This window comes from Diabrotica undecimpunctata, chromosome 3, assembly GCF_040954645.1.
Source record: "Diabrotica undecimpunctata isolate CICGRU chromosome 3, icDiaUnde3, whole genome shotgun sequence".
Classification (NCBI taxonomy): Eukaryota; Metazoa; Arthropoda; class Insecta; order Coleoptera; family Chrysomelidae; genus Diabrotica; species Diabrotica undecimpunctata.
The window spans coordinates 149,594,211-149,616,396 of record NC_092805.1 but is presented as its reverse complement, the minus strand read 5'-3'; the positions used below and the strand labels follow the sequence as shown (position 1 = coordinate 149,616,396).

The following is a 22,186-nucleotide window of genomic DNA, read 5'->3' as shown; positions in this document are numbered from 1 at the left end:
GCGAAAAACTCTCTCAATGACCTGTCCATTAAAAATTAATTGCCCACAGCTGTTAACTTTTTGAAATGACCATCATTTTGGTTTTCCTGATATTCATATGTAAACCGTACGACATATTAACCATAGATACTTTGTCATATCAAAGAGTCTCTGGAAAGATCCCAAATTGTTGGATATTATAACTGTATCGTCAGTATGTTGACAAGAACTCCATTTGTCGCTATTCAACTGGCTCATCTTCCAATGCTTCACGGAAAATTTATTCAGAGTATACATGAAATAGCATTGGCGAGAGAATATTTAACGTTTCTGAATACTTATTTTCTCCGATAGGGAGAATTCTAGTTTTATTCTTGTCGTTTGGCCCCAGTATAATCTTGATATTATTTGAATATCTTGATAATGAATGTTTAGTTTTTGCAAGATTTCCAGTAGCTTCTCGTGCGTAACATTGTCAAAGACTTCAGTATAGTCAATGAAGCGCATATATCTTGGTTGGCATCCGTTGTGAATTTTCTTCTTTGAGATCACGAAAATTTTTTAGGATTAATTGTCTGAGTATCTGGTTCTTGTAATTTTTTAATATCAACCGTGGTGTAATTACGTTGTCACCGTTTTTTCTTAGCCGTATATTCATGTCCATGATCACATGATTGTGACCGAATGCAACATCGCCATCTGGGTAAGTCCTTATGTGATTTTATCCCATTTCTAAACTACTTACTGATAAGAATGGAATGCAATTTGATTTTGGAATATTCGATCATTCTTATCTCATGGCGCTTTCCACGTACATAATCTTCCTATTTGTCAGCTTGAATAAGATTTTACTCACTACCATATTTTGTTCTATATCCGAACTTCGAAATGTACTCCTCATAACTTACTGTTTTGGCATTCTAGTCGCCCATCATTATTTTGATTTCTAAACTAGTGATGAAATAAAAAACAAAAAAAGGTAAAAGGGATTTATTAGATTTTCTTTTGTACAAACTGTGAATATTCCTACTTCAACAATTTGAGTGTACTTTTCGACAAAATGATACAGTATGTTACCTTAAGATGTTGGAGCTATTTTACATATTTTATATATAAAAGTTATTTTAATATCAATCACAAATCTCAAGAGTAAAATTAAAGAAAATTATGCACATTAAATTCATTTGAATATTTAAGTTTGATTTCTTTTACATAATTTAATTACACGTTAATTAATTGTAGGAAACGATTTCTTCACATCTTGGTGACGTTATGCAACTTTTTCTTATAATTTACAGCCCAGGTAGAGGTAATAGTGTTTCTATGAGCTTTGATATATTTTTAAAACTATAATCAACCTTCAATGCTTCGCGTTCTTATTCTCAACATGCCCATTGATTCAGCAAGATTTATACAAAGGAAAGACGTGTCGAGATTAACGCCTACCATTCAAAAAGGTTATAATTGGAAAAATTAGATTTAAAAGTCAAAACAATGAAAACATTATACCTTGACCGGCACAATATCATACTTTACGATAAGATAAAAGTCCTCTTGTGAATTATTACACCTCAAGTCAAACCAGTATAATAAATAATCACATTGAAAATAAAACCTCTTGGTGTTAATATAGAAACACCAGAAATGGATTCAGAAGCCTTTAAAAATACAAAAATGAAAGTTATTTTAAATTATTGGTTATTATGAAAATCTTTTACTGTTTGATGTTAAATAAAAAAAAAAATACATTTTTGTTACAATTAATAAATTTGTGATTTTCGAGACCCATTTTATGGCAGTAATCTAAAATTTTTACCATTTTAAAAATTTGTTACTTATTTATACAATTAACAATAACCAAACAATTAATTCTCTAAAAAAATTTTTAATTGATTTGGTGAATATCAGTATAGAGGTTTCTTAATACTATTCCTTATCTTGATTGTTAAAAAAAGTATTTTTATCTCGATTGTTAATAGTTTTATGATTATCACAAAATAAGTCAACCAGTTTTATGGATTACTAAAAAAACTAGGAACAAACATTGTAAAAATATTTGGAAAAGTTTTAAAGCTTAAGTTACATGTGAACTTTGGAATGTAACGTTTATATAAATATCTGCTCGTTAGATAAACTATCCGTAAATGGGCTAACGATTTCTTTGGTGGCGAAGTAAAAAATCAGACCAAAAGTAATGGAAATTGGCAGTGCCGGCAGAGCTTTCTTGAATATGGCTAGCAGTAGCAGCGTCAAACATAACCCCTAAAAAAAAAGACAATAGATATTGAGAATCTACAATAAATATTTTTTATGTCACACAACACAACACTAAGATTAATAAAGGATACGGACTTCGTTCTGAAAATTGTTTGGTAATTAATTTTACTATCTTTTTATTCTTAAGCGCAACTTCTGCTTTAGGTTGCCGATCAACAGACAGTTTAGTGCTACCTTAAACAGGCAAATCTCTTTTCTCAAAATCTTCAAAATTTATTTTCTCGAGAACAAATCTCCTACGTGTATGCAACCCGTGTTGCAATGTGATTGTGTGTATGTTGCCTAAACCATATTTAGGCCACTGCTTAAACCGGATATTATGCCATGCGCCCTACTGGAGACAAAGGGCATACTGGGATTATTATTATTGACTTAAGAGGTGATAACGTCTCATGTATTTTTTTATCTAAGTACTCTTAATCAAATGTTCGGTATTTAAAGAGGATATAACAACATACCCCCCTTATAAGGTTAAATACTTACTGAGACAAGAGAGGCGCGTAATCGTATGGAATTGACTGAAGTCTAAACCGGCACCAGAAAGGTTGCCAGGTCATATTTTAATTCTTCAGTAGATTGAGAATAATGGATATAATATCAATAAATAGATTTTTGTCAAAATTTATAATTAAACACTGACATAATGATCACTTTTTGAACATGATTTTATTATTACATATTTTTTAGTAAATCGATATAATGTTTCAGTAAATTAGTAAATTGGAAGTTGAAATCAGTAGATCTACTGAAAAATCAGTAGACCTGGTAACCCTGCCGAGAGATAGTAATGGGCAACGTACAGGCACCAAAGCATAGCGGTCACATCAAAACTGGTTTCACTTTTGGAAGGTTTATTAAATAAGCGTTACCTGTCCTCTTTCTTTCCTTGTCTAAGGTTAAATATAATCACCATTTCTTCTTCCATTCACTCTAGTACCTTTTGGTTTGCAGTTCGGTAGCGATTTTGTTGCTTTTTATTCAAGATTCAAGCTTTTAGTCTGTAGTGGAGAACAGGAATAATGCACCAGTCTAAATCTCAGAGCAAGGTATACTTCTGATGATAATAGCAGTTTATTCATTTTTATAAAAACTGAATTGTGAATACAACTTGTTGTATAAATCAAACATGACTTCTTGCCTTGTGTTAAAGATTTCCGTTCATTAGGATGCCAGGATATTTATAAAACTTGTTCAATCGACCTTCTATTTTTGTGTAGTTGATTGTTGGTTATTTGTGTAAATATTGCTATTTTTTTTTTAGATTAATGTTAATATTTTTTAGTGATTTTTCTTACTTCATCCCACAGTCTCTGAAGATCGATCAGTAAGCTCTAATTAATTAGTGAAAAATCAATAATGAAGTCAAATCAATGAGGAAATAAAATAAAATTACCTGATTCTTTAATCAAATAATTTTAATTTTGATTATCTTAAGAGACAAAGAGATCTGCTTTTGTGTAGCATATTATAAATAACTAAATATACTATAGTAAAACCTACAGTTAGAGAATGCAGCGATGCCGCTCATGTCGGCACAGTGGTAGGTGTGTGGTAGTTTGGCGATAGACTGAGAAATCAGGACCGTACACGCTCCGTTTCAAAAATCTTTACTCTGAGTTAAATAAAAGAATAAACAAAAAAAAACAAATTCATTATATAAAAAATGCCTGTATACATAAAATATCTACTACCTCGTAAATACTTGTATACATATATATAAAAAAATGCAATACGACACGATAAATATATATATATATATATATATATATATATATATATATATATATATATATATATATATATATATATATTACATAAAATATACACAAGATCATAACTGAAATGTAAAAACAAATGAGCATTAAATCTGAGATATTTCTCGTTTATTAATACTAATCGCAATCCATATCTAAATCGACCTCATTCTCTGAATCATCTTCTATATTAATTATCACCGGTTCAATATCTTCCTGCAAATTGTCCACCGCAAAACATTTTTTCTTATACTTACTTGACGTGGTTCACATAATTATGCCACTGCTCTTTAGATACGCGTCGGTAAGCTTCTTTTATCAACCGTTTCTTCTTTAGAATCGACGGTGTTTGAAGCCACATACCTTTTCACTTGACTCCACACCATCTGAATCGGGTTCAGCTCGCAATGGTAAGGCGGTAGTCTCAAAATCTTAACGCCATATTTTCCGCAATTTTTGCAATTTTGTACTTGTCGTACTCGTCTCTAAATGCGGCCGCAGTATCCAGTAATTCACTTTTTAGGTAATCTTCCTAGAAGAAAATGTTCTTTTCGATTAGCCAATCCTTGATTTGTCTTTTGTCCCACAATTTTTTCGGGAAATCAAATTTGCGGGAGTGGTATCCAAAACGACAACGTTTTCTTTGTCTTTCAGCAAGTTTGGAATTAACGCCTTCTCAAACCATTCTTCATATAGTTCCCTTCTTGGCCAAGAAAGTTAATTCGGCCCATGCCACAAAACCAGTTTCGCTTCCAGCATGAAGAAGAACAGACTCAGGACCTCTTTGAGTTGGAGCTTTCAGTCCAGTAAAGAGCCATTTTATGAAGGCATCTTGTGGATTCTTGATCGTTGTGTCCCTCTATTCCTTTTTGACTGATGCACCGACGTTAGTCCAAGACTCATCAGTATAAACAAGGTTTACATTATCCTTCTTCCTGTTTTTCTTGTGCAAATTTTGTGAACACTCACACCTCACATTTCGGCCGTTCTCCCGTTAGAAATACATTGCCTATTTTACCTGCACTGCATTCTCACTGTGGTTTCTACTATAGAGCATTCTTATAGAAATCAAAACGACTATTCAGTCATAAAATGAATTTAAAAGATACTGGTATATGTATTGTATACTTACAATTAAAATGGCTACAAAACATGCTAATGTTGTATTCCAGTCTCCATATGAGGACGCTTTTCCAACAAGTACACTGTAGAATATAAAATCGCCCAAACCTAATTTAACTCCACCTGCAAAACAAATATATATTTAAAACTGATTGGAATGTAAAGTGTACATCATATGGCCTGGTGAAAATCAAAACGTTGTATTTCTTTTTCAAAAAAGTAATCAAAAATAGTTTAAAACACTTCAAGTGGCTATTCAAGAGGCAAGGGACGGACGTTCTTTGCAACTTGCCTCTTTCTATTTATACCGACAGCCAAAGGCATGCTGCATTCATCTATTTTTATAATCAGAATGCGAGATTCGCTAAAACACATGATATTTCCTACACTCTATTTCAGAACACAGCATTCCACTTGGTGAATTTAACTAAGAGAAAATTCAAAACTAACTGACATTAACAAAACCTTGTCATTTATGAATACAAAAGATTCAAAAGAATTTTCGGAGGCTATTGGGCCGTATAAGTTTGGAAGTTTGGAGTTAGACCGGCCATTTAGTGTGGAAGAATTTCAAATAACATTGGATTGTTTAAAACCAAATAAAACACCAGGAGTTGATAGAATTACTGCTGAATTCTACAAGTATCTTCTAGAAAACGTAAAAGAGCTTGTACTTGGGCTTGCTAATATTTTTTTTCGTCAAACCAGTCATTCCTCAGGGTTTTTAGGATGGAATCATTTTTCCCTTTTATAAGATGGAAAACATGTAAAGTGCAGAAAGTTATCGAGGTATTATCTGAAAAAGCGCCAGAGTCTGGCCAAAGTGGCTATCCACACGGCTTGTGAGTAGTTTAGTGTTCGATTTGGGGAAACAATCAGCCTAAAAAAATTCTTATCCAAGGCATTGTCCTATGTTAGACTTGGAGACATGTATTGCTAGATTCAGCCTATATATACAATGAATTTACATAAAAAATATTTTGAAAGAATTCTAGGATATTCTAATGATAGGTTGCCAAAATTTCTTTTGAAAGAAATGATGAGAACAAGGTGTGGTTGGTGGAAAGATTAGATGAGATGAATTGGATATTAAGGGTAGGTGTGAATGGGAATGGAGAGATAGATGTTCTAGTGTGATTGAGAGTATGATAAAAAAAAAGGGGGAGGTACAGTGTCAAGCTGAGAATAGGGCGCTCGAATCAAATTTTTGTGGACACTACAAAGAACTGCGGGAAGAAATAGTAAACATACATTATCTATGGGAAATAGAAAATTTTGGGGACATTCGATGGCTGTTAAAATTAAGATTGGGATTTTTGTTGCTGATTTTGTTGGTACTTACGTTCTTCCGGATCTTGATGAATTTGTGTGCGAGGTTGACCACTTGGGTCACTATGTACTTCTAACTGTCTTTGTGCCACTCTACTTGGTTCACTATCTACGTCTAACCGTCTTTGTGCCACTCTATTGGCGCGATTAGCTACCCAGTCTTGTGTAAATCCATGATCCTCGCTGTCTGACCTTGGAACATTTGGAACATCTCCTGTAGCCATGCTTGTATAGGTATACATAAATGTAGCTAAAAAGTACTTTCATTATATAACAAAACAAAACTGTTTTAATTTCCACAGAACATAGTAAACTTGACATGCTTCACTTACTCCATGCTGTGAAAATTAAAAACTAAGTTGTGTATTATTTTGTTATTATTCATTACTGAATGTGAATTTCCAATAAATGACTATAAAGTCCATATGTGACTTTACAGAGATTTTTAAGACAAAACCCATTTTATAGTCTTCTGGTCGTTGAACATAATATTTTAGAGTAACTGTTACCTTGAAATTATACAAAAAAAACTCTTTCCGCCGAGTTATTTTTTAGATACGAAAGCATAATAATTACTGAATGTCAAATGTCGAAAATAGGACAAATGACAAAACTAATTCAAAGCCCAATTACGAGTCGCATCCAATCTAATGCCAGAATTGTGGCAAGTGTGATATACTGATGGAACAGCACTCTTTTAATAGTACATAATACTTTTTTAATTAATATGGGACGCAAAACAAAGCAGTGGTTGTGTAACCTGTTTTCATATTTTTTTCATAGTGGTAATTTTTCCACGGAATAATCGCCATTTTAAAATCTGACAAACCAGATAACTTCGCACCTACATCCTTACTGAGCTTTGACTATAAACTTAAGAGAAACTTATTTATAAAAAAATCGCTGGAAATATCTTACAGAAACTACTTGCGGCGCAAGCTGATTGTAGACCACAATCGAAACTTCTATGACCAGTACTGTTCTCAAGCTATTTTCTTGTAGCATCTTAATGCAATTACTCTTTTCAATTATCTTAGTACAATTAAAAGTGAAATCATTAAATTTTTATACGATAGAGACAAAATTATTCGTTCCAACGAAAATAGACCACAATCGAAACTTCTATGACCAGTACTGTTCTCAAGCTATTTTCTTGTAGCATCTTAATGCAATTACTCTTTTCAATTATCTTAGTACAATTAAAAGTGGAATCATTAAATTTTTATACGATAGAGACAAAATTATTCGTTCCAACGAAAATTCTTTCCTAGAGAGGAAACATTTGTTAACATCTGTTTTATTAAATAATGATTATCCTTTGTGGTTTATAAATAAGGAAATTTCCAGAATATGCCGAATGGTACAACTAAGAATGGGATCCTACAGCATTCACAAGGTATAATACGAGGAAAATAACAATACCATACATAAAAAGGATTATCGGAAAATTTAAAACGATAGGAAATAAATTCAATATTTTAACAAAACTCAAAACAACAAACACATCGAGATCTATTTTATCTAAAACTAAACCTAACAATGAAAAAAAAAGTATAAATAATTGTATTTATAAAATACCTTGTGAATGCATATTTATCATTTTTATTTAGGTGAAACATCAAAAAAGAAACAGATAGTAAAATGAGAAGAGAAAGAGAAGTTCGTATGTCCTGACAGGTATGCACTGAGTCTGAGTCGTATGCACTGAGTCAGTTAGTTGTTACCTCTCAGGACTTCCCATTGTTCCCTTTTTCGAGCTGGGAAATTGTACGTTCTATTCACAGTATAATTAAACAATTCCAAATTGCTTGAATTTACAATCATATGATGTTTTTCTAATATAGTTTTCACCCATAAAAAATAAAAAGCAACCAATGGCACAAGTCCAAAAGTGAAGTGGAGCGTAAGTAGAACCTAAACCAAATTTTCATGTAATTCGGTCGTGACACGGAAAATTATAGGGTATCGCAGTATTCCATGTTAATTTACGGGCCTATAAATGAAAATAATCGACACAAGTGTCAATTCATTTCGCAAGTAGCCATTCAGCAAATGGTTACTTTGTTGCCACATGAACTAGCTCCTTTTTAAACCTTTATGGAGCTTAATTAATTTTATCTTAACATAAAAAGTTAATATAACTCAACTAATAATTTATGAGAACATTTATCTAAAGCGGTACTAAGTTCGCCGGATCAGCTAGTAATATTTTATATACAATCCTTAAAGGTAAGTTTTATTGTAACCTAAGGCTAAGTGCTCGTACGCACTGGTCGTAAATATATTTTGAAGTGATTATTTATTTTCATGCGAAAGTTGCTAATGATTCATCTTATTTACGCTCATAAAAAAAAACATTAAATATTTTATAATTACTTTCAATATATTGTGCAATGGTTTTTCCTTTATTTATAATAGACACGAAATGAAGGGTGTAGTTAGTGTAACAAGCTTCGTAATAATAGTCACTTATACTGATTTACTGTTAATATTCTTGGTCCTATATTTCCATTAGAATGTTTTAAATTCAAAGATGTTTTTGCACTGAAGATATATGGAATAATTAGATATTCATCTTCTCTACAATTTGCGCAGAACCAACGCAGTTTTCGATATAAATTGTATAAAAAGGATATGTTAGTAAGTAGATGTGAATTTTCAAATTAAAACAAATCTCATTATGTGATATGTAGTTTGTAACGTGTTGAAATTGAGATAACATTGAATAAAAAAAAATGTAAATGTGTAGTTAACAGTCAGACTCAATTAATAATAAAATATTCAGGAAAAATTGCACTTTTAGAATAATAAATAATTTAAAAATTTAAAGCATTTAAATAATGTTATTGAAATTATATTTTCACTGCTTACTGTAACATTTGTTTTGTAATTCTTCAGTGTAGATATATGATGATGTGTACCTACAAACTGCAGGCACTGCTTGAGAAGTGAAAATGGTTTATTTGAATCTTGTTTAATAAAGTGACTTTAGTGAGTATTTATTAAAGTAGAAAATCACCAGTATCTTACAAATTAATTGCTTTCAGATTTACAGCTCTCTAAATTTTGACTCCCTCTACTTTACAACAAGATATTGTGCCAGCAATGTCTTTTTAATATTGTAATATTAAAGTAAATATTCACTGCTCATATTTTTTCGCAATAAATACCTAGTAAAATGTGTAGTGTGTAATTAATTCAGGCATGTTTTACTCAAAAATATTTATGGCGCGAGATAAAGGCCGCCAAAAATTGCGACAAAATATGAAAAATGTTCTATCTTTGGAGTGGTTAGTCGAATTGGGTTAATTTGATTAGTTGAAAGTATCTGAGAAACCTAATGAAAATCTAAGTACATACTAAATAAATAAAATTGAAAACACGCAATACACGCTCTATAATAGTCCAACTTCAAGTAGTTTGGGGGTCACCTCCATATAAGAAAATAAAATGTGAGGGCCGCTTCATATGCGACTTGGTAAATGATTTATAATGAATAAAACATGTGTATATTTGGATATACATCTTTTTTATCCAATAAGCTAAGTTACATTACAAGGTTAATTGCACATAAACTGTGTGTCAGCCAAATTTAATAAATTAGCTAATAAATAAATGAGGGAGTATTCGAAAAAATGGTCGAACACGTTGATTGATATTTATAATTGCGCATTTTTTCCATAAAAGCTTTTTATACGGGTTGTATCAGATAACGGTGGCCAATACCAAGTTGCTTATTTTAAATAGAACACCCTATATTCATTATTTTTAGATTCCTCAGATCATTTTAGACATTTTTTGAATACAATGTCATATACCTATCTATATATATATATATATATATATATATATATATATATATATATATATATATATATATATATATATATATATATATATATATATATATATATATAAGATAGGTATAGGACATTGTATTCAAAAAATGTCTAAAATGATCTGAGGAATCTAAAAATAATATATATATAACGAGTATATATAATATACTCGTATATAGTATATATATATTTTATATGTATATATATATATATATATATATATATATATATATATATATATATATATATATATATATATATATATATAACGAGTTTATTACAGCTGCTGCCGTTTCTCGCAACCTATCTTCCAACGCTTGCGATCGTTCCAGTCATCTACTTGTAGACCCCTATCTTCCATTGCACCTTTTACTTCTTGTCTCCACGATCTTCTTGGTCTTCCCTTTTTCCTGCGATTGGTGGGGATCCACTATAACATTCTCTTTGGCCATCGTTGATCATTCATCCTTTCTACATGGCCATACCATTTCAGCCTTTTGCATTCTATAGTTTCCAGGACGTCAATGGCTATGCCCATACGCTCTCTGATTTCAGTATTCCTTACTCTATCTCTTCTAGTGAGTTGGTAACATCTTCTCCAATAATTCATTTCCATTGGTTTTATTTTGGATGCGTCATTTTTATTTATTACCCAAAGCTCTGAACCATATGTAGCAATGCTTTCTAAGATACTTTTGTATATCCTAATTTTTGTGTTTCGGGTGATGTGGTTGTTCCAAAGTATACTATTCAGTTGACGTATTGCTGAATTTCCTTGGTCAATTCTATTAGCTATTTCTTTTGTATTCCGACCATTGTTTGTAATGTTTACACCGAGATATTTATAGCTATCAGTATTTTGAATTTGTTTGCTTCCTAGTTCTAAGTGCTTTCCTTCACCTCCCACTACTACATACTCTGTTTTTGATGGATTAATTGATAAGCCCCACTTAGTATATTCTTCATCTATTTTTCGTAACATGTAGTGGATATCATCTTGATCTTCTGCAAGTATTACTTGGTCATCAGCAAAATGCAATCTGTACAGTGTATGGTCTCCAATTTTAATACCCATAGGTTCACAATTTTCTTTTCCAAATATCCAAAACCCCCTCCAAATAAATCTTAAAGAGTGTACGTGCAATGAGGTGCAATGTTGAGTACCTCAACAGAATATTTCCAAATCGGTGGATAGGGGGCAAGGATCGATGGAATGGCCACCACGATCCCCCGATTTGACGCCATTAGACTTTTTCTTATGGGGATATGTGAAAAGTATTGTATACAAAACTAAACCCACCGAGTTAGCTAACTTACAAAGACGAATAACGCTGGAGATTAGATCGATCACATCTGAGATGTTGAGTAACGTTAGAAGAAATTTCTATTTGCGGTTAGGGTGTTGCCAAGACGTTCGTGGGGAGCATTTTGAACATCTCCTACATTGACATTATTGTTAAGATTTGTATTATTTAGAAGTTTTTGAATATGTTGTAGCGACTTTTAACAAATAAATAATTTTCTTTTCTAAATGTGAATTTTTGTATTTTACTTAATATTTCCGAAACAGTCAAAGATAGGTATAGGACATTGTATTTAAAAATGATATGAGGAATCTAAAAATTATTTATTTTCATGGTGTTCTATTTAAAATAAGCAAGTTGGTATTGGCCACCGTTATCTGATACACCCCGTTTAAAAAGTTATTATGGATAAAAATGCGCAACTATAAATACTAATCAACGTGTTCGAGGGTTTTTTTCGAACTACTCCCTCATTTATTTATTAGCTAATTTATTCCATTTGGCTGACACACAGTGTATAAAAAACATATATATTCCTAAATTTAGTGAGAAGTTTGTCGATGCTGATTTTCACCAACAAGAGTATTAATATTAATTTCAATATTTTTTGTTGACTAACGAAACTAATGAGAAAGTGATTTATCAGAGAGCGAACATCTGTATTTGGATTTTTATAAATTTCATGTTTGAAAAACTGCTTTCACAAAGATATGTGCTTCCAAACATGGAACCCATTCTAAAGCCAAATTTTCTTAAATCGGATTAACGTTCCTCTAGCTGTAATTTGAAAAAGTCCAATCCTCTTTCAGGTCTTCCGTGGCAAAAAGTGAAATCTTCCCTGGTGAAATATCTTCTTCAATTTGCCTGAAGTCAACAAATCGATTGTCAAATTCTTCTATAAGTGTTTCAATCCAATTCAAATGGCTTGAAAATGAAATTTCATCAAAGTCCTTCATTTCTTCAAAATGCTTTTTACAGTTCAGAAAGAATGTGAAATCTTGCTTCTCTTATCTAGACTTGAAGAGCTAATTTTATTTTTAAATCCTTATATTATATGAGCATACAAGTTGGTAATATTCTGTTGTTTTCCTTGAAGCTTCAAGTTTAATTCTTTCAGATGGGAAGTTATGTCGGTTAGAAATGCCAGGTCTGACAAGAAGTTTGCTTCTTCTATTTGATTTTCGAATTCCGCAGTGTTGGACTTCATTTCATTTATTAGGAAAAAGATAATTTCCTTGCGTAGAAACGTTGCAAACAGTTTCCGGCGCTTAACCAGCGAATCTCTTCAGTTAATATACAGCGTTGCCAGTTAAAGTAAAAATTCTTTAACGAGTGATATTTTTCTGCCTACTGTGTTTATTTTTTTATAACATAGACTTACATATATTCCGGATTCATGCGTTCATATTTTCTAAACGCAAAGTATCCATCCATGCGTTGGACAACCCTACTCTATAAAATTAATTGTAAATTCGAACTTGGCCATTCTTTTTAAATTACCTTTTAGTGAAACTATGAAAAACGACAATAATATAATTGCTTAGTATTTATATTTCGTTATCTCTCGCAGAACTAGGCGAAAATGAGTCTGTGACAACATACATTTGAAATTTTCATTAACGACTTGACTTGACTGAAAGTAGTTGATGATTGTTAAAAAAAGGTAAGACTTACACGAATAAATCAAAGCTGGAAATATTTGTTCATTTCTTTCTTGCGCTGTTTCTACCAATATCCTCAAGGGTCCCTTAGGTAATAATACTGCAACTAAATCTAAAATAAAGAATTGCAATTTTAGTATATAAGTATGAAATAATATTGTAATATATTAGATATACTCGGTTCGCTATTCCCAGTCCGAACTGTCTAGTGAATTTAGTAATTATTTTTTTGCGAAGTTAGTTACTTTTTAACAGACTAAAAGTGGCTGGAAATTACTATACAACCAAGCACACGTACTCATAGCCAATATTAATAGTAAACAAACTAAATAGTAAATAAAATAGAACTTTGCGAATTACCGACAATAAATATTTATTTATCTGCACCATATAATAAATATTTATGTTAAATTATAACAACTAAAATATATTTTTTAAATATATACTACCCAAAATTTGATGTGTTTAGTATACACTTCCACTATTTAGAATAATTCTTCTTTTTTTAAACAAAGTATTATGCAATAGTAGGATACTTTAACTATTAATACTGAGAAGTAGGAATTGTTGTGTTGTAGGTTTCCGACAATAAATCTGTCAAAATATGCCCGAGCTAAGCGAATGGAGTTTAACAATTGAATCTATTAAATTTTTCATTACGTCAATAATAACATTCAATCAAGTAATAAGAAAGTAAATTTAAGTAATAAATAGTAAACAAATTAGTAAAGTATCTCTTGTTCTTTCTCAAACTAATGAACTTATTTTATTCATGAATTCAGAGTCCTTTTTGTTTTATGTATACTTCCACATTTTGTACATATCCACATACAGTCGAACCTATAACAACACGAAAAAATTACAAATACATTTCTTCTCTCATTCTATTGTTACTTGGACGGCAGACTTAATTTTAAGTTGATATGTTTAAATTCTGTTAATGTTAATTAATTTTGCAAGACAATTCTCGACAAATTATGTAAATGCGCCATTTACTATGCTGTAGTATTTATAGCTTATTTACGCATCAAATGCAGTTATGTAATTTTTTGACATCCACGTGCGCTATTATAACTTTTGACTTCTGAAATTTTCATACATTTGAAATGCAGTGGAATTAACGCTGTTATGTTATTACACAACAGAGTTAAAATTTCTTAGAAAATAGAATGCTTTATATATTAAATTTACTTTACTACTTTATCAAATTTAACGGTGGTAATATATACCTCTGCATAAACAACACGATTAGGAATGAGTGATACCAAACAAGACAACAGCAAACATTAAAGTAGAAAATTACTTTAATATATTATATTATAATCATTATAAGTGATTAAACTTTTGTAGTAACTTGAGTTGACTGTTCCATGTTTAGTCTAAATTTAAAATAGACGGCTCCTAACCTGATAAAGTACTACATTTGGGAATAAACCTTCTTTGTTGAGGTTACAATTTTAGATAAAACTTCATAAACTCAGGTAAGAATTGTCGGATTAATCTGAAATTTAAATTGTAGTTTGTGGTTTACTTACTATTCACTTAATGCATATTTTTCTACGAATTACTCTAGTTTTTCTATATTTCTCATCCAAAAAACTGATATTTTGAATTTTGACATCAATTTTAAACCTCTTCCTTCATGATAGCTATTGTTAAGGATGTGCCTATATCTATTGCATACTTTTTTTAATTAATGTTGTCAGTTTTAATAAATATTGTTTGTTGTGAAAATACGAATTCTCTTAACATTTGAATTTCCTGTCTGAGCAATTGTCGTCAAACTGGTAAATATTTTGTATTTCATTGGTCACGAAATTATATTAGATTTGATTGGATTGGGATAGTTAAGGGTTTTATTATATTATTAATTAACGAGTGCCATTATTTGGGATTTTTAATTTAAAAATTTTACAGCCACACCTAACGAATGCATCATTATTTTCTTGCTCTCGCTAAATTATATCCAACAGCATATTAGGGTAAGTAGTATTTGCCTGCAGTAAATAACATATTTACTCCATAAAAATAGTGTACCTGTGGCAATATTGTACAGGTGCAGAATATTTAGTGCACATACGGTTGGGATTTCTTATATACAGTTGAATGAATTTTGGCTTTTTACAATACTGTGTATTTTGCACGATTTAACAGCAAAAAAAATATCAGTGTTCAATTGGTTTATTAGATTTCATATAACTAAACCTATTTCGTATTTTGTTAATAGTTTCCTGATACTAAGTTTCGATTTACTACAAATTATGAGCTTTTTTAAATTGTTGTTAAAAATTTTTAGCTAAAAAAATTTCCCTTTATTCCATTTTTCAGGGTCTAAGTCCAAAAAATGATCATTTTGAGTGACTCCTGGTTATAACAAATTTTATCCAATGTTTACAATCCTTCAATTATCAAAATCATATTTAGCATAATTTGACGGAGTTAGAACACAAAGGTAAAAACAAAAGTATCCATCAGGTAGTATTAATTCCGCTAATAATTCTTTTCATAACTAAACAATCAATTTGACAATTTTGCCAATTAAACAATATTGTCCGGTTCCGAGTCCGGTTACAGCGACGATGACCGTTGACACGACACATAAAAAATCATAGATAAGAAGCTGTTTCCGCCCCGCGCACCTCCTTTTCCTCAACGTCGCTGATTGGAATCCGACTGATTATTATTTTTCAGAATTGGCAGACGATTAGTGATTATGAATACAAAAATGGCTAGAAAACGAAAATGTTTCTCCATTGAAGAAAAAAGTGTTAAAATACAACGTTATAAGCTGGTGAGTCAAACGTAACTATTGCAAAGGAATTCGGTGTTAATTATTTCACAATATCGACAATTAAGAAAAATAAACACAATATAGAACCTTTATTCAATGCGAATGTTTTAAAACCGAAACGTGTGAGAAAGTCGTCTCAAAAACAAGTGGACTGTGCACTTTTAGAATGGTTCTAGGAGGAATACCTGTAAACGGGCCTATGCTTCAACAAAAGGCAATTTTTTTTGCTAAAGAGCTAAACATTTGTTTGGCGTAAGTTGCGCGAAAAATTTAGTGACGACGAAATATTTAACGCAGACGAAACTTGATTATGCTATAAACTAACGCCAGATAAAACATTAAAATTTAGAGGGGAAAAATGCTCGGGAGGAAAACTTTCGAAAGAGAGAATAACTGTGATGGTTGCAGCTAACATGAGTGGTAGGATAAAAAAGAAGTTGTTAATTATTAAAATGTACAATCTCTGCCGGTAAATCATGAGAGCAATCGCAAGGCCTGGATGACATCTGATATTTTTATCAAATGGGTATGCGATTGGGACCGTGAACTGACTAAAAATAAGAAAAAAATCGTGCTTCTGGTTGACAATTGTCCAGCTCATCCCACAATCAATGACTTGAAAAGCAGAATTCTCACTTTCCTGCCTCCTAACACAACATCTGTGTTGCAACCTATGGACCAAGGAATAATTCGAGCATTAAAATCAAACTTTCGTAAAAATCTGGTTCTGAAGATTGTCCTCAGTCTTGATGCAAATGAAGACACAAGTGCCAAGTTTCCGAGGCTCACAATACTGGTTACCATTCTAATGATTTATGATGCCTGGAACAAGCTTACGGCCGCGACGATTTCCAACTGTTATAAACATGCTGGATTTGTTCGAAATGGTCCCAGTGTCCCAGTGGCTGCCGACAACGATGATGATGATCAGGTTCTGCTATCTCTCAGGGCGAGAGCTCTGAATAAAAGACTACCTATAGCAAATGAAAAACTTGAATAATATTCTGCTATTGATAATGATCTAGCAACACGTGAAGAGCCTACTGACGAAAATATTCTACAAAATATTATCAACAGCCAAGATAGCGACGATAATACAGATGACTGCCTGGAAGAAAATTGTACCTCTCTGAGTGTACATGAAGCTCTCAAAGCTGCAAACGTGGTGAATGTGTTTGTGCATTCTAATTTTATTGATGACAATATGAAAAGTCTTATGTCTCGTTTACATAATGCAGTCTGTACCTACTTGTTACTATAAAAATTAAAAACAATAAAAAATTACAGACTTTTTTCACTATTAGACTGTATTTGGCAAAGTTTATATGAAACTATTTTTTCATTTCTGTTCATTCCTATTAGGTAATGTGAAATAAATAAATATTTTGATTTGAATGTCTTTTTTTCTGTGATGTGTCTTGTAAACATTAATATGCAAAAATTATGTAGTAAAAAAAATTGTCATTCCCTTTAGAAAGACTTCCGGTTAGTATGACGCAAAGTCACTGGTCCCTTGGCCATCATTATAACCGCATTCTACTGTATTTAGTTGGCATTTCATTTTTAAAATATATAACATTAAATTATATATTTACAGTACAGAGACAGACAGTAGACATACAGAGACAGAGTCTGCAACTGTATGGCTTCTGGTGATTCTCATGTATGATTACAATTTGTTTTAAATATGACTAAAATATGACCACTAATTACCACCCTATTCAACATAGCAGTAGAAGTAAGAGTCAATGCCAGCGGAATTAAAGAAACTGTAGCCCACTGCTCAACACAAATAGTAGCATATGCATATGGCAGTTCTAAAGGGAAGACACAAGGTAAGATTAAAAGAAGCATTAACAATCCTAGCAAATGAAGTACAGAAAAGGTGTCTAGAAATTAACACAAAGGAAAAACAAAATATCCAATCTGCTGTAGAAGAGAAGATAATAAGACAAGAGAAATCAAGATAAAAAACTACAATTTTAAAAGGGTTCAAAAATTTAAATATTTTGAATGGCAATTATGAATGGCAAAAATAAGAGAAGTGAAGAAGTAACAGAGCGAATACTAGATATCATTTGGTAATGAAGAACAAGCAAACTTGTCCAGAAATACAAAACTGAACATATTTATATAGAGTTGCAATCAGACCAGTAGTTACACATGCATCTGAGACAATGTGTGCCACAGATAAAGATGAAGAAAGATTAAGAATATTCGAAAAGAAAATCCTCAGAAGAATTATGGACCTGATAAGAATAGAAACCAGAGAAATGAGAAGAAGAGTGAACCATGAAATAAAAAACAATGAAGGATAGAGAAGGAAAAATGACCTACTGATTAAGAAGGTCACCAGATAGAAGTCAGAAACTGAAAGACAAGGGGAAGACCTCTAAAGAGGTGGGAGGACCAGGTCATGAGCGCTATAAAAATCCTGAAAGTGAGAAAGTGGAGTGAATTATGCACATATCAAAACAAGTGCAAGTAAAGTCATACAACGAACTTTAACAATATATAAGAATGTGGAGTGATTCACCACAATATGCAAATCGGAGAGCCCTAAGTAAGAGCAGCAAACATTTCATCAGGAATGAAAGGCCTTGATGATGATGACTACTAATTACATACACTAAAATGTAATTTTATAATATAAAACAAAAAAAAAACAGTTAATTAATTAAACTATTAAAATTTTATTATAGCTTTTTTCAATGCATTATTAGAAGAATATAATAGGAATACTTCAAACACTGATGGACATAATATTAAGTGTTAAATCTTATGATAGATAAATTTTTATCTAGTTATATTTTACTTCCTGTTTCTTCAATTCAGTTGGTTGCTAAGTACTGTTAGACCCATATGTGGGCAGTGTTTCGAGTAAGGGCGATTTGTTCCCTTTTAGTTAAATCTAATATCGACATTGTGTAGCTTAATATTTTCATTCAACAATGTTATACTGTTTTGTGAAGGGCTGTTAAGCAAATACACTTGGTAAGTTTTCACTGATGATGGTCTAACAGGACTAAAAATGTATTGAAAAATTGTAATCTGTTTTAATGTTTTTATTATTTTAATGATTTTAAACTAATATGTACACAGTTTAAGATTTAATTTGTTTGAAATAAAGGAAATATAACATCTCTTATTATTTTTTTATTTTAACATTTTATAAACTAAAAACTTATGTACAAAGAGTAACAGATCTAAAGAAATATCACAGAATTATATGTACATACCTACAAAAAGCTAAGATTTTGAAAATTATTTCCAACTTCTTAAATTAATCTACATAAATTTGTAATAATATCTTATAATCTTAGTGTTAACATCCACAAGAGTCTCAACTTTTCCAAATTTTCTGGCATCTTGAGTTTGGTGTTGAATTTTTTAACTAAGTACATTGCTCTTCCTTGCCTCTTGCAATGCATTGTCCATCCACATAAGCCATGGTCTAACACCCTTTATATTTACACAGTTTGTCTAGTTTACTATGATGTGTGAACAAGAGTTACCAGCAGAGACATTTTGTTTTATGATTTAGAAATTTCTATAAAGTTGTATTATAAATATGAATTAATAAATGAAAATGAATACTTTATCTGTACCTAGCTAAAACATTACCTTAGGCTTCTAAAGCTTAAAGAATAAAAAATAATAAACTGTTTAAACTTAACTCACCCCATACTGATATAACTGCCAAAACTGTCCATGTTGTCCATTCTGGCAAATACTTAATAAATACTAAGGCCATGAGGGCAGCAACAAATATCAGGTAAGCTTGTTGTAATTTTAATGGACCTAACCAATGTATCACTATCATTCCCATCACTCCAAAATTCCACATTAGAAACGCTAAAGTAGGATAATCCATTGGGATATTGTAAGCTCTTAAAATTTCTCTAAAAAATATTACAATATTGTATTTGAGTAAATAAAAATAAAAAATATGTAAAAAATTTCTAAAAAAATAGCAGCTATGTGAAAATTAGACATCACAAACTATCTCTTAATATACCTAAAGAAAGATTGTAAAAGTAAAAGAAAACTTTAAAAATAATATGAAAAATTATAAAAATGGAAAATTCAGTCAGTTTCTAAATTGTCTATATTTCTAAAAATATTGTAAGTAGGTATAATAGTAGTTTAAGACTATTGGTAGCAACCAGCTTTGGAAGGGCACTACATCTTGTTTATTTCCAAAGTTTCACAAGTTAGGAACAAATAATTCTAGATCTGGGCCTACATGGCCAAAAACCAATATATATTCTCTATTTGCCTTTAGACGTTCATTTATACTGTTACAGCAAGTTGCTTTTTAGAAATACATTTAAGATATATAGAAGAAAGTGATATACTTACTCTAAATATAAATATGAAAAAATAGAAAGGAGCATTAATGAAGATACAATGAGCCAAGCATGTATAGTCTTGTAGCATCTATATTTGTATAAAACTATAAGCAGTACAGTCATTAGCACTATTACTGCCATTAAAATCATGGCATTGGCTGCAGCATTCCAAGCCTTGGTACCCAGTTCTGAACTTTCTTCATGAAAAGGAGTATACACCCTAAAATTGTTTATTTTTTAAAAAAGTTTACACCTTTGCAGAGTTACAAAAATAAATTCTTCAGTTTATCTCTATCCAAAAAATTCTTTATTAGAATGAAATAGTATATTTACTCCTACAATAATTATTATTATATGGATCCTATGTAAATAAAGTGTAAAACAATACAATTTTGTAACATATACAAGAAAAAAATGTAATACTATTATTTCCCCTATATGAAATAAGTATATGAGAATGTTGACAACTGTTAAATTTACAAAGAACAACAGCATTTTAGAAATAGAAATACAAATATTATGATAACTACAAACAACAGCTAACTTATACTACAATCAACTGAATTATTCAAATTCAAAGAAAAATAAAAAAAAATGGGTCCAATCACTAAAAAAGCTTGACTTTTATTAGGAATCACATAATGTAATATCATTTTTTTTAAATTGAATTGTGATATAAAATAAACTTAATTTTCTCAATACTTAGAGAAACCTGTGGAATATGTAACATTTTTAGGGATAGCTAAAAGAAGTTTAGAGTTCTCTTAAATTCTGATTTACAGTATTTATTAGGTTCTTGATAATATGGGAGCTAATGAGAAGATAAAGAGGAGTAACAAAAGTGTGACTAACTGAAGTTAAAGATAGTGTTTGGATGGAGTAAGATATGAATTTATTTTTGTTACTGCTAACCAACTTGCATTAACACTGCTTACAAGTACATATCCTTAACAGAATAAAAATTCACTGCACTGATGGTAGCTACTACCACTACCATGCAAAGTGATACTGGAGCAAATAATTTGATGACATGTTTTGCTCCATATTTTAACTCTTCTTCATCATCTAAACTCATGGCACCTGCTGAAGATGGAATAACATAATCTCCATGCCCTCCTTCGCCTCGATTAGTACTCTCAGGCCTTTGTTCAAAATTTTCAGAACGCCTACTCCTTTTCCTTGGTACATCTTGTCCATGATTTAAATCTGACGATGAATTACCGCTATGTGTAGCAACATGACCGTCCATAAGTCTTGTTGTTTCGGAGACGGCTTCAAAGTCACTCTCACTTTGATCGAGATTAGACATACACAATTTCTTTTTAGGTATGAAGTCTACTATGCATCAACAAACAAAAATATGAATCATATCATTTCTTATCTTTTTTTTATTATTTTTGTGGCAGACCATGACATCTGACATTGACAGTGATTTTAGAATAGACAATTTTTAGACATGTTTCCTCCTTTCCTTGTCTAAGTTTCCTCCAGATTTAAATAATATTTGAAACTTATATAGTTTCTAAATTTAAATTTATTAGACCAAATACGTTTTATAAAATACAACTGTAATTGTTTTTCTTTTTTATATTCTGACATGATGACGATTTTGACACAGATTATATCAAATTATATATGTTTCAAATTCAAACGCTTCAAACAATAGATTAGGTATATATAATATTGTTCTGAAGCTATTTTCTTGTGGCATTTTAAATTAATTTATATTTAAATGGGAATAAGCCACAATTAAAGGTTAAAATACGTTTGTTGACGTT

At 31.0% G+C, this 22,186-nt stretch overlaps 1 protein-coding gene across 1 annotated transcript; it reads right to left on the bottom strand.

Annotated features, from left to right (window-relative positions):
• Window positions 1-955: 955 nt before the first annotated feature.
• Window positions 956-21,825, bottom strand: Psn (presenilin). The gene is made up of 7 exons (XM_072527118.1): window positions 21,344-21,825; window positions 20,419-20,628; window positions 19,738-19,958; window positions 13,279-13,377; window positions 6,475-6,711; window positions 5,143-5,255; window positions 956-2,241 (listed from the first exon to the last, which is right to left on the bottom strand). Exons 1-7 carry the CDS (start codon window positions 21,715-21,717, stop codon window positions 2,086-2,088), a joined length of 1,410 nt encoding a protein of 469 aa, XP_072383219.1. The 5' UTR covers window positions 21,718-21,825; the 3' UTR covers window positions 956-2,085.
• Window positions 21,826-22,186: the final 361 nt, after the last annotated feature.